Consider the following 14455-nt stretch of genomic DNA (forward strand, 5'->3'; position numbering starts at 1 on the left):
TATTCATATTCCCTAGAATAATACCTAGATCCAAACTAGGCATTTGATAAATACCTGTTGAATGAATAAATGAAAGTTGATATCAGGAAATGGAAAAGCATTTGGGAGGGATCCTGATGTTGAGCCAGAAAGGGAGATATTCCTAGCTCAGCAAGCTAGTTGGTCAGAGGAAAATCATATACAAGTCTGTGCTAAGGAACAGTTATTGATTTAGGAATCTGATTTAAATCTGAAGAAAATCAAGAATATTAAGGGAAGCCTGGGGCTGAGATAAAGCAAAATTAGATGACTCTCCAGAAGTAAGGTTGGACCAACAGGTTTTGCCCTTTACAATGGCATGACCCAGGTTGTCCCCACATCAACACTGGGCAAACACCGCCTACCCCCTCCCTTCCTCCCTAGAGAAGGAGATCTCTCCCAGCACTTAAAGATGACTGATTAATCCTTTCTGCTACTATTCCTTCAACATTTATGTGGATGGTGTTTGGATACAAAATTACTTTCCTCTCTTGGTATAGCTTATGTACAATTTTTTATAAAATTCAAAATCCACATATTGCTGAAACTTTTGGCGTGTCTTCACATTCAACAATACTATTTAGATGTTAAATGAAAATATTAAAAAACAAAAGATAGCTGTATTAAATACTATTGTGATTAGGCTAATTTTTTATGATGTATTAGCTTGGTTGAGATATTTTGATGAGTTTCATGTGAGATTCCCTGAATTTAGTAAATCATTGCTTTTGATGGTTTCTTTGAAATCAACAAAAAGAAGAGTTGTGTTTCTGTTAGAGAAACTTAATTACACAGGAACATAACATTTGTAATCAAATATAAAATAGTAAATTACAGGCGTGGCTTTCATAAACACATATACTTCCCCAAATGCTTAAGTCTATTTAAAAGTTGAAAGTAGTTAATTTAGGCTAAGGTTAATACTTTGGCCACCTGATGCGAAGAGCTGACTCATTTGAAAAGACCCTGATGCTGAGAAGATTAAAGGCGGGAGGAGAAGGGGATGACAGAGGATGAGATGGTTGGATGGTATCACTGACTCAATGGACATGGGTTTGGGTAGACTCCAGGAGTTGGTGATGGACAGGGAGGCCTGGCATGCTGCAGTTCATGGGGTCGCAGAGTCGGACACGACTGAGCGACTGAACTGAACTGAATTTTTTAGTTAGCTTGTACTTTTTAATATATGCATAATGTAAAATTCACTATTTTTAATCATTAAAAAATTTTAAATTATAAAATACACATCAAATTTACTATTTTAGACATATTAAAATGTACAATTCAGTGATGTTATGTCCATTCACATTGTTAAGCTACCATCACTAATATCTATCCATGAAACAATCATCTGGTAAAACTGAAACTCTTTACCTATAAAACACTAACTCCCTCTCTCAGCCCTTGGCAACCAGCATTCTACTTTATGTCTATGAATTCTAGGTATTCTAGGTACCTCATATAATTTCAGTCATATAGTATTTGTCCTTTTGTGAATGGTCTGTTTCACTCTGCTCAGGGTTCATATATTTTATAGCATGTGTCAGCATTTCTTTCCTTTTTTTTTAAGACTGAAGAAAGATGAACAAAGTTTGTTCATCTGTTGATGGACACTTGGGTGTTTCCACCTTTTGTTTATTGTGAATAATGCTGCTATTAACATGGGTATACAGATTTTTTAACTTTTTATATTGGAGTATAGTTTATTAACAATGTTTTGTTAATTTCAGGTATATAACAAAGTGATTCATTTATACAAATATCTGTTCTTTTTCAAATTATTTTCCTAGTTAGGCTGTTAAATAATATTGAGCAGAGTTCCCTATGATGTACATTAAATCTTTATTGGTTATCCATTTTAAATATAGCAGTATATACCACAAATTAAACAAATGAACTTATTTGTGAAACAGAAACTGACTCACAGACTTGGAGAACGAATTTTTGGTTACCAGAGGAAAGATAGGGGGAGAGATATTTCAGGAATTTGTGATTGACAGATACCTTTTTGAGACCTTGCTTTCATTTCTTTTGGCTCCAGAAGTGAAATTACTGGATTACATGATAGTTGTTTTTTTCAATTTTTTTGAGTAACTGTTGTACTCTTTTCCATACTGGTTGTACCATTTTATATTCCTGTTAATGTTGTTTATCCACATCCTTGACAACACTTGTTGTTTTGTATCTTGTTTATTTTGTTTTGTTGGATCATTGCTATCCTGTTTCCAAATAGGAAAAGGAGTACGTCAAGGCTGTATATTGTCATGCTGCTTTTATATGCAGAGTACATCATGAGAAACGCTAGGCTGGAAGAAGCACAAACTGGAATCAAGATTGCTGGGAGAAATATCAATAACCTCAAATATGCAGATGACACCACCCTTATGGCAGAAAGTGAAGAGGAACTAAAAAGCCTGTTGATGAAAGTGAAAGAGGAGAGTGAAAAAGTTGTCTTAAAGCTCAACATTCAGAAAACGAAGATCATGGCATCTGGTCCCATCACTTCATGGCAAATAGATGGGGAAACAGTGGAAACAGGGTCAGACTTTATTTTTGGGGGCTCCAAAATCACTGCAGATGGTGATTGCAGCCATGAAATTAAAAGGCACTTAGTCCTCGGAAGGAAAGTTTTGACCAACCTAGATAGCATATTCAAAAGCAGAGATATTACTTTGCCAACAAACGTCCGTCTAGTCAAGGCTATGGTTTTTCCAGTGGTCATGTATGGATGTGAGAGTTGGACTGTAAAGAAAACTGAGCACCGAAGAATTCATGCTTTTGAACTGTGGTGTTGGAGAAGACTCTTGAGAGTCCCTTGAACTGCAAGGAGATCCAACCAGTCCGTTCTGAAGGAGATCAGCCCTGAGATTTCTTTGGAAGGAATGATGCTAAAGCTGAAACTCCAGTCCTTTGGCCACCTCATGCGAAGAGTTGACTCATTGGAAAAGACTCTGATGCTGGGAGGGATTGGGGGCAGGAGGAGAAGGGGATGACAGAGGATGAGATGGCTGGATGGCATCACTGACTCGATGGATGCGAATTTGAGTGAACTCTGGGTGTTGGTGATAGACACGGAGGCCTGGTGTGCTGCGATTCATAGGTCGCATAAGAGTCGAACATGACTGAGTGAGTGAACTGAACTGAATGGATATGAGGTAGTATTTCATTATAATTTTGGCTTGTATTCCCTAGTGACTAGTGATGTTGAACATCTTTTAATGTGCTTATTGGACATCTGTATACAATCATTCTTTGGAGAAATGTCTATTTAAGGCTTTTGCAATTTATTAATCGACCTTTTGTTGTTATTTTTTAGTTACAGGTGAGTTCTTTATTCTTCAGTTCTTTATCTATTCTGTCCCTTGCCAGAATCCTCATTTGCAAATATTTTCTCCAGTTCCATGAGTGCCTTTTAATAGTTTAGTGTGCTTTTTTAAAGAACAAAATCACTTAATTTTGATGAAGTCCAATTTATTTGTTTTTTTTTTCTTTTATTGCCTGTAACTTGTACTTTTTTAAGTCAAAATGTGTAAGTGTGCTTTTCAAGATTAGAAGTATGACAGTAGGAGTCTTTTATTTTCAATTGTCATTGAATGACTATACAGTATGTATCCTCAAAACATTTTAAACACCTGTTGACACACTATCCATTTTCCAAAGATGATTCAACTCCAACTCACCCATTTATTTTTATTATTAAAGTGAGACTCTCCTAGCTATTTTCTCCTTAGAATTAGAACCTCTGTTGAGAAATTGTAACATCTTTAAAGCCAATAAATATGAGTATTTTTTGTCTTTGTGATAATCAGTTACTATTTGGCATACAAGACAATAAAATTTTAGGAAAAATGTATTTCAACATTGCTGTAAGAGATTCCAATTAGAACCTATAGTTGTGTTTATTAAAGGGGTTTATTGAAGGCGGTATTCATTACATCACACAAGAAATTTTTCCAATGGGAAATCTTTTTTTGGCTTCAGTATTAGATACTTTTGAACTGTGGTGCTGGAGAAGACTGTTTAGAGTCCCTTGAATTACAAGGAGATCAAACCAGTCAGTCCTACATGAAATCAACCCTGAATATTCATTGGAAGAACTGATGCTATAGCTGAAACTCCAGTACTTTGGCCACCTGATGCAAAGAGCCAACTCATTGGAAATGATCCTGTTGCTGGGAAAGATCAAAAGCAAAAGGAGAAAGGGGCAGCAGAGGATGAGATGGTTGGATGGTATCACTGACTCAATGGACATGAATCTGGGAGATAATGAAAGACAGGAAGCCTTGCATGCTGCAGTCCGTGAGGTCACAAAGAGTCGCACACAACCTAGGAACTGAACAACAACAAATCAGGAATAGGTGAACTTCTCTTAGAAATTGGTTTGCTTTTCTAATGAGTATTTTAAACTGTGTACCTGATCTAGTTTTCTTCTTTGTTATCTTCTGGGCAATTTACAAGCAGTGTTCTATCTCCTCCCATACTTTAGCAAGTCTAATATTTTTCACTATTAAGAAGTTTGTATATTACCATTATTTCTGGATCCCATTTAATGACTAATCATATTTTCTCTCAACCATATTTTTCTCATCTACTTTTTAATTTGTGTTCTCCTGCTGAGTTGTGTGTGCTTGCGTGCATGTAAATGACATACTTAAACCCCTTTTGATATAAAGTAAAATTTAAATAAAGGGATTTTAAAACAGTGTCTTTAAAGTTTCAAGTGGAAAATAGAAAAAATATTTTTGGTATAATGTCTTTCTAGTATGTTATAGATGATCACTTTGGGAAGAATTCTAATTCCTTCTAATTTAGCATAGGCTTTAAAGGTAGAGATTTGGTGTCAGATGGACTTGGTTTTAGATTTGACTTTACTGTTTATTAAGCTGTGGGATCCAGGCATGATCTCTAAATGTCCATTTTCTGATCTGTAAATCAAGATAAGTATATGTAATCCATAAGAGTATCCTACAGATTAAATGAGAAAATGTTTGTGAAGTTCTTAAAACAGTGCTTGGCACACAGCACTAAATAAACAAATAAATAAATTGAAGGTATTGCTGTTAATCAGAATCATCTTTTCTACTTGGAAATAATGGAAAAGTATTGGCAGCTTAACATTTTCTAGAAGAAATTAGGACAAAGTAAATTAGAACAGACCCAGAAGAAAATTGACCTTTTTCTATTTTAGCTGGTTTTCTTGGGAATCCATGTAAAAGGAAATCATATACTATTTGTAGAGAAACTGCTGGTTTCTAGAAGGAGGGTGACTGAAAGATGGCATTGAAGAACATAAGGACAAGGAGTTCTCAAGTCACCATGTATTGCATTGGTTTCAGTGATATCTAAAAACTTTGCAGTGTTTTTCCTTTCATTCATTTGAACACAGCATCAGATCAAATGCCAAATAAGTCCCCTATTCGGTTCAGTTTATCAGAGTATACTTACATGGAATTCATGACTTGGTAGTTTTAAATAATTTTTCCATGTGTGTCTGGAAGAATATGGTTTTATAGCCCCTGTCCTATGTTGTCCTTTGTTCATTTTAATAACTGTATGTTTCTGTCTCCATTTATCTCTTTCTGCAAGCATACAGATTATTGTTGAGGTCTTTTTTTTTAACCTTGAAATGATCTGATGTAGTCCAATAAAAACAGATTGGACTTTAGAATCCTTTAGCACTAGGTTTTAATCCTTGCTTTGTCAGTCAGTTACTCTGTAAACTTGCAAATGGATAAATGGTGACATTATTCACCTTTAGATCCTTTCATCATATAGTCTTGTTGGTATAACAATAGCCCCTTTGTCCCCATGTGATACCTCCTATCAGCTCTCCATCCTCATCAATGCCATACAGTCTCCTAAAGGAATATTTTATACGCAGGCCTCTAATTTCTTACCATTCAGCTCCATGCTCTGTCTGATTTCTGGTTTCACTAATATGATATTTTGATTGAAGTCTCCTTGTTATCAGATTAAGAGTGGGCTTTGAATTGTGGTCAACTGACTGGGAGTTTTCCTTTACCACAGTCCTGTACTACTAGTCTTGAAGTTTTTCTTTTTTTCTGGTTCATCTTCATGATACCACCTGTTTCTCTCTCTCTCTTTTTTTCATCCCTCCTTTGCTGTACTTGCTCAATTTGGCTCTAGCAAAGTAATGCTCAGAATTCTCCAAGTTAGGCTTCAACGGTACATGAACTGAGAACTTCCAGATTTCAAGCTGGGTTTAGAAAAGGCAGAGCAACTAGAGATCGAATTGCCATCATCTGTTGGATCATAGAAAAAAAACAAGAGAATTTACAGAAAATCATCTACTTCTGCTTCATTGACTACACTACAGCCTTTGACTGTGGATCACAACAAACTGTGGAAAATTCTTAAAGACATGGAACTATTAGACCACCTGACTTGCCTCCTGAGAAACCTGTATGCAGGTCAGGAAGCAACAGTTAGAGCAGGATATGAAACAACAGACTGGTTCCAAATCAGGAAAGGAGTACAACAAGCCTGTATATTGTCACCCTGCTTATTTAACTTATATGCAAAGTATATCATGAGAAACGCTGGAGTGGATGAAGCACAAGCTGGAATCTAAATTGCTGGGAGAAATATCAATAACCTCGGGTATGCAGATGACACCACCCTTATGGCAGAAAGTGAAAAGGAATTAAAGAGCCTCTTGATGAAAGTGAAGAGGAAAGTGAAAAAGTTGCCTTAAAACTCAACATTTGGAAAAGTAAGATCATGGCATCAGGTCTCATTGCTTCATGGCATATAGTCATGGAAACAATGGAAACAGTGATAGACTTTATTTTCTTGGGCTCCAAAATCACTGCAGATGGTGACTTCAACTGTGAAATTAAAGGACACTTGCTCCTTGGAAGAAAAGTTAAAGCTATGACCAACCTAGACAGCATATTAGAACAGAGACATTATTTTACTGACAAAGGTCTGCCTAGTCAAAGCACTGGTTTTTCCAGTAGTCATGTATGGATGTGAGAGTTGGACAATAAAGAAAACTAAGTGCCAAAGAATTGATGCTTTTGAACGGTGGTGTTGGAGAAGACTCTTGAGAATCCCTTGGACTGCAAGGAGATCCAACCAGTCCATCCTAAAGGAAATCAGTCCTGAATATTCATTGGAAGGACTGATGCTGAAGCTCCAGTACTTTGACAACCTGATGTGAAGAACTGACATATTAGAAAAGACCCTGATGCTGGGAAAGCTTGAAGGCAGAAGGAGAAGGGAACCACAGAAAATGATGGTTCGATGGCACCATTGACTCGATGGACATGAGTTTGAGCAAGCTCCCAGAGTTGGTGATGGATAGGGAAGCCTGATGTGCTACAATCCATGGGGTTGCAAAGAGTTGGATGCAACTGAACTGAAGACAACATTAAATTTTTAGAGAAAGAACTTGGCTTTGGGGAGAAAAGTAGAAATGGTGGTGGTCCCTATGGTGGATCTTGGCCGTCTAAGAAGTCTTCTAGAGACCACAGTCACTGAGTGGTTTTCTACTGCATCACTCTATACATCCTATATTATATAAGCTTCTTAGAATTCTGTTTATAATCTCTCAGCTCTGCCAATTAGCAAGGTGAAGGAGACTTTTCAAAGGTAGTTTAAATGCATGAATGCACACTGCCCCAAAGTTAGTTCAGTTCACTTCAGTTCAGTTGCTCAGTCATGTCTGACTCTACGAACCCATGGATCGCACCACGCCAGGCCTCCCTGTCCATCACCAACTCCCGGACTTCATTCAAACACATGTCCATCGAGTTGGTGATGCCGTCCAGCCATCTCATCCTCTGTCATCCCCTTTTCCTCCTGCCCCCAATCCCTCTCGGCATCAGGATCTTTTCCAATGAGTCAACTCTTTGCACGAGGTGGCCAAAGTATTGGAGTTTCAGTTTAGCATCAGTCCTTCCAATGAACACCCAGGACTGATCTCCTTTAGGATGGACTGGTTGGATCTCCTTGCAGTCCAAGGGACTCTCAAAAGTTCTCCAACACCACAGTTCAAAAGCATCAATTCTTTGACGCTCAGCTTTCCTCAGAGTACAACTCTCACATCCATACATGACTATTGGAAAAACCATAGCCTTGACTAGACAGACATTTGTTGGCAAAGTAATGTCTCTGCTTTTTAATATGCTATCTAGGTTGGTCATAACTTTCCTCCCGAGGAGCAAGTGTCCTTTAATTTCACAGTTGAAGTCACCATCTGCAGTGATTTTGGAGCCCCCCCAAAATAAAGTCTGACCCTGTTTCCACTGTTTCCCCATCTATTTCCCATGAGGTGAGGGGTCCAGATGGCATGATCTTCATTTTCTGAATGTTGAGCTTTAAGACAACTTTTTCACTCTCCTCTTTCACTTTCATCAAGAGGCTTTTAGTTCCTCTTCTCTTTCTGCCATAAGGGTGGTGTCATCTGCATATCTGAGGTTATTGATATTTCTCCCAGCAATCTTGATTCCAGCTTGTGCTTCTTCCAGCCCAGCATTTCTCTGCATGTAAGAGAACTTATATGTAGTCTGCATATAAGTTGAATAAGCAGGGTGACAATATACAGCCTTGACATACTCTTTTTCCTATTTGGAACCAGTCTGTTATTCCATGTCCAGTTCTAACTGTTGCTTCCTGACCTGCATATAGGTTTCTCAAGAGGCAGGTCAGGTGGTCTGATATTCCCATCTCTTTCAGAATTTTCCACAGTTTATTGTGATCCACACAGTTAAAGGCTTTGGTATAGTCAATAGAGCAGACATAGATGTTTTTCTGGAACTCTCTTACTTTTCCATGATCCAGCGGATGTTGACAATTTGATCTCTGGTTCCTCTGCTATTTCTAAAACCAGCTTGAACATCTGGAAATTGACGGTTCATGTACTGCTGAAGCCTGGCTTGGAGAATTTTGAGCATTACTTTACTAGTGTGTGAGATGAGTGCAGTGTTGCGGTAGTTTGAGCATTCTTTAACATTGCCTTTCTTTTGGGTTGGAATGAAAACTGACCTTTTCCAGTCTGTAGGTACTTAATAATAGTTGCTGAAAGGAATGCTGGAAACATTATTCCCTGGTCTGGGTCTTCTATATCAGTCACTATGATAAAATGATATGAGAAGGAAATTTTTTCTGTAATAATTTTAGTAGTTTCCAAGTAATAAATTAAATTATATTCCAAAATTAATGTATTGCCTGTAGTTCATTTATAATATTTCTTATTTTATTTTTTTTAAATTTTCAGAATAAAATTGATGTTGGTGGCATTACAGTTGTATAAGTTTTAATATGTGTATATTTTGCATTACCATATCACAGTTGGGGCACAAAACAGTTTCATCACCTCCAAAATCTCCCTCTTGCTGCTTTATAGTGATGGCCTCTTCATATACTCAGTATCTGGCAACTACTGACATGTTTTCTGCTGCAATAGTTTCAGCATTTTCACTGTGTAATATAAATGGAATCTTGCATTAAGCTCTTTCATATCGGTCATTTTTACTCAGCGTAATACTCTTGAGCTCCATTCAAGTTATTGTGTATGTCAGTTGTTCCTTTTTAATTGCTAAGCAGTATTCCATGGCATGGGTGCTCCACTGTTTGTTATTCTTGTTCACAGTATGTCCCATTTGTTAAATAAGATATTGCCTAACTTTTGTTGCAATTTAGAATTATTTAGTGGCATAAAGGGTTTTGAAGAAAACTTTTTCTTAGCTTTTGGTTCAATAAAATTAAATTTGAATAGAGGAAAAAACAGAGCAAAGAGTAAATACACTTTTACTTACAAATTAAGAGTGATGGCCAGCTTATCTCTGAAGTAAATCAAGAATTTAACATGGCTATATCATCTCACTGGATGAGATGGCTATAACATCTCCTGGAATGTGAAGTCAAGTGGGCCTTAGAAAGGATCACTACGAACAAAACTAGTGGAGGTGATGGAATTCCAGTTGAGCTGTTTCAAATCATGAAAGATGATGCTGTGAAAGTGCTGCACTCAGTATGCCAGCAAATTTGGAAATCTCAGCAGTGGCCACAGGACTGGAAAAGGTCAGTTTTCATTCCAATCCCAAAGAAAGGCAATGCCAAAGAATGCTCAAACTACCACACAGTTGCACTCATCTCATACACTAGTAAAGTAATGCTCAAAATTCTCCAAGCCAGGCTTCAGCAGTACATGAACTGTGAACTCCCTGATGTTCAAGTTGGTTTTAGAAAGGCAGAGGAACCAGAGATCAAATTGCCAACATCTGCTAGATCATTGAAAAAGCAAGAGAGTTCCAGAAAAACATCTATGTCTGCTCTATTGACTATACCAAAGCCTTTAACTGTGTGGATCACAATAAACTGTGGAAAATTCTGAAAGAGATGGGAATACCAGACCACCTGACCTGCCTCCTGAGAAACCTGTATGCAGGTCAGGAAGCAACAGTTAGAAGTGGACATGGAATAACGTGGAACGTCAAGGCTGTATATTGCCACCTCCTTATTTAACTTATATGCAGAGTACATCATGAGAAATGCTGGGCTGGAAGAAGCACAAGCTGGAATCAAGATTGCCAGGAGAAATATCAATAACCTCAGATATGCAGATGATATCACCCATATGGCAGAAATTGAAGAAGAACTAAAAAGCCTCTTGATGAAAGTGAAAGAGGAGAGTGAAAAAGTTGGCTTAAAGCTCAACATTCAAAAACTAAGATCATGGCATCTGGACCCATCACTTCATGGAAAATAGATGGGGAAACAGTGGAAACAGTGTCAGACTTTATTTTGGGGGGCTCCAAAATCACTGCAGATGGTGACTGCAGCCATGAAATTAAAAGACGCTTACTCCTTGGAAGGAAAGTTATGACCAACCTAGACAGCATATTAAAATGCAGAGATATTACTTTGCCAACAAAGGGCCATCTAGTCAAGGCTATGGTTTTTCCAGGAGTCATGTATGGATGTGAGAGTTGGACTGTGAAGAAAACTGAGTACCGAAGAATTGATGCTTTTGAACTGTGGTGTTGGAGAAGACTCCTGGGAGTCCCTTGGATTGCAAGGAGATCCAACCAGTCCATTTTGAGGGAGATCAGCCCTGAGATTTCTTTGGAAGTTATGATGCTAAAGCTGAAACTCCAGTACTTTGGCCACCTCTTGCTAGGAGTTGACTCATTGGAAAAGACTCTGATGCTGGGAGGGATTGGGGGCAGGAGGAGAAGGGGACGACAGAGGATGAAATGGCTGAATGGCATCACTGACTCAATGGACGTGAGTCTGAGTGAACTCTGGGATTTGGTGATGGACAGGGAGGCCTGGTGTGCTGCAGTTCATGGCGTCGCAAAGAGTCGGACATGACTGAGCGACTGAACTGAACTGATATCATCTCACAACTATATGAGAATTGTCAAAAGAAAATTTAACTGCATAGGTTCTAGAGCAAAATCATGTGTCTAGATTTATTAGATATTCTAGGTATCTGTAAAGTACCCTATATATTGATGTAGTTTAGTTAGTTTTCCAGTGATTAGAATACAGTATTTAGTTTTTATACTGGGATAGGAGGTGGTGCCATTCACTGAGACAGTGATTACAGGAGACTCCTCTGGAGGGGAAAATGAAAAGTTGTGTTGTGGATGTGTTACAAAATATAGATACGTAGGTTTGGCATTCATGAGGGAAATCTGAAATGGATGTTTAAGATCTCAGATGGAAGTTGAAGACATGGATGTAGATGAAACTCTTCAGTTAGAATGTAGTGAGTGAGAGGTAAGGCAAGTAGGAAGGGGTCTCTGGAGTGCAGAGCAACAATATTTTAGGACAGTTGAAGAAAGCTTCCTGAAAGGGAACTGACAACAAAAAGGAAAGAGAACCAAGAAAGAGCAATGTACACATACCAGTAGAGGGTGAAAGAAAGAGTAGATAGTATAGAGAGAGTGCAGGGCCACTCAAGTTACTTTAAGAAATTTTGAAATTTAGTGAAGACATGTGTGACCTGGTATACTAGACTACTGTACCAGGAACCAGGTAGCTTTTAGGAGTATCTATTCTTCTTTCAATGGCTACATAATTTCTGTTATGGAACTTTGCTTCCCTTTGCAAAGTTTTTCTAATCTTGTCTTTGTTTTCTCTTCTTATAATATCTGCTCCATCATAATTTCAGCTGAGTTGTAGCCCATTATTACCTTTGATTTTCCTCCTTGACATATAATCAAGACCTTTTAGATATTGAGAATTGCCTCACTTTCTTGGTATTTCTTACTTAAAAATCTTATTAGTTCAGTTCAACATTTATAGCAAGTCGTTTCATAGGTTATTGAAGCCACTCAATCTGTAGCTTGGCCAATCCCTTATTGAAGTGCCCTGAGTAATCTTGAAAACCATATACATTGTGGATTTCTGCTTTTGGATCTATAAATTGTAAATGATGGTAGATTAAAGAGTGCATTATAGGTGAGGAAATAAATGTGTAAGGGGTTTGGCTTTGAAGGGAATAACAGACTAGTGGGAAACACAGCATCAAGGAAATCAAGGAAAGAATTTTGTTTTATTTTGTTTTTTAAGGTGACAGAGGTTTGAATATAGAAGTCAATAAAAAAGAAATGGTTTACTTCAACATTTAATTTTTTAATTGTTGAAGTAGTGTTAGGTGGCAGAGGAAGATTGAATATCCTTATATTGAAACAAGAATACCTCTCCCTCAGCAATGGAATTAAAGAAGAAAGGAGGAGGGGGTGGAGATAAATTTGGAAGTAGGGGAATATGCCCATTAACACATTTTGTGAAACAGGCCACAAAGAGAATGCTGAGAAGAGAGGTAAAGATTTCCAGTAATTGCTGAGGAAAATTCAAATAGGAACCTAACAGCTAAGGATAGGAGGAAGTGATTATCCCACCCCCCCGCCCCCGCTCCCTGCCCCCAGTGAAGCCCATGTATAGGTTGAGAAAAGGTGGATGACTGAACTAGTCCAGAGCTGAAATGGACTCAATTTGTGACTTGGTAGTAGTTAATGCTTGCTTTATTTTAAAAATTTGTTTGGTTCCACTGGGTTTTTTTGTTGTTGTTGTTTTTCATTCTGATCTTCAATATGTTTCTTCTGCAGGTCTTGATGACTGTTTGCAACAGTATATCAAGAATTTTGAGAGGGAGAAGATCAGTGGGGACCAGCTGCTGCGTATCACACATCAGGAACTAGAGGATCTGGGAGTCAGCCGCATCGGCCATCAGGAGCTGATTTTGGAAGCGGTTGACCTTCTGTGTGCACTGGTAAGAGCATCATGGAACTGGTGGAAAGGGAAACTTTGCTTTTTCTCCCTGTTTTCTTTCCTTTTAAAATTTTTTCCTAAATTTTTTTTTGTTTCTTTTTCTCCTTCTCTTTACAAAAATAATTTCAATGCAAGAAGAAAAAAAAAATCACCTAATTATCAGTCAACTAGATGTAGTATTTTCCTCCTTCATTGTATATGATGTGTTATGCCATGCCAAATTACAAATTAAGGAGGCTTATTAACTCAATTTGTGGCATTTTATCTAGCTACTTGAAAAACTAAGAGCTCACCAAGGGAGTTTTCACAGCAGCACTTGGGATGTACAGTTGCATACAATCATTTATAAAGTTCATTTCCTTCTAAAAGTTTGATTTAGTATCCCAAATGTTAAAGTCATCCTATTTTAGAAAAAAATCATCCTTAAAATAATCAATTATTTTAGTGTTCTTTGTATGTATATCAATGAATATTGAATATTTTATTTATGTCTGCTTATGTATGCTATAAGAGCAGTGCCTAGTCAAGGCAAAAGAAATCAATATCAAAATAATCCTGCAAGATTTTGATAGTACATTAGATATTCTGAGAAGAATATAGATTTTTTCCCTCCTGTGTTAGCTAAAATAACACTAGCATGATTGGGGCTAGAACTGCAATGAGAAAGAACATGAGTCTTGTAATATAATAATATGGGACTGAAATTTGACTCAGTCAGTGAATGACATTTGTGGGCAAATCATTTCACCATTGCCTTAGTTCTTTTATTTAAAATAGAGATATTTTATTTAATCAAGAGATATTTTATTAAAAAAAAAAAAAGAGCTTCCTTGGTGGCTCAGCCACTAAAGAATCTACCTGCAATGTGGGAGACCTGGATTGTAACCCTGAGTTGGGAAGATCCCCTAAAGAAGGGAATAACTACCCATTCCATTATTCTTGCCTGGAGAATTCCATGGACAGAAGAGCCTGGTGGGCTACAGTCCATGGGATGCAAAGAGTCAGACAGGACTGAGCAACTAACACTTTATGGGCTTCCCACGTGGTGCTAGTGATAAAGAACCTCCCTGCCAATGCAGGAGATGTAAGAGACTCACATTTGATCCCTGAGTTGGGTAGATCCCCTGGAGGAGGGCATGGCAAACCACTCCAGTATTCTTGCCTGGAGAATCCCATGGACAGAGGAGCC

General features: G+C 37.8%; 1 protein-coding gene across 8 annotated transcripts in view; it reads left to right on the forward strand.

The window, feature by feature from the left end:
• The window catches only part of CNKSR2 (connector enhancer of kinase suppressor of Ras 2), a 286492-nt gene that overhangs the window by 48365 nt on the left and 223672 nt on the right, over positions 1 to 14455 (forward strand). For all 8 annotated transcript variants that reach the window (XM_027963027.2, XM_027963028.2, XM_027963029.2 and 5 more), the window contains exon 2: positions 13104 to 13267. In XM_027963027.2, the coding sequence (XP_027818828.1) occupies positions 13104 to 13267 (164 nt within the window). The remainder of the gene's footprint in view (positions 1 to 13103; positions 13268 to 14455) is intronic.

The sequence above is a fragment of the Ovis aries genome, chromosome X (genome assembly GCF_016772045.2).
Source record: "Ovis aries strain OAR_USU_Benz2616 breed Rambouillet chromosome X, ARS-UI_Ramb_v3.0, whole genome shotgun sequence".
Lineage (NCBI taxonomy): Eukaryota > Metazoa > Chordata > Mammalia > Artiodactyla > Bovidae > Ovis > Ovis aries.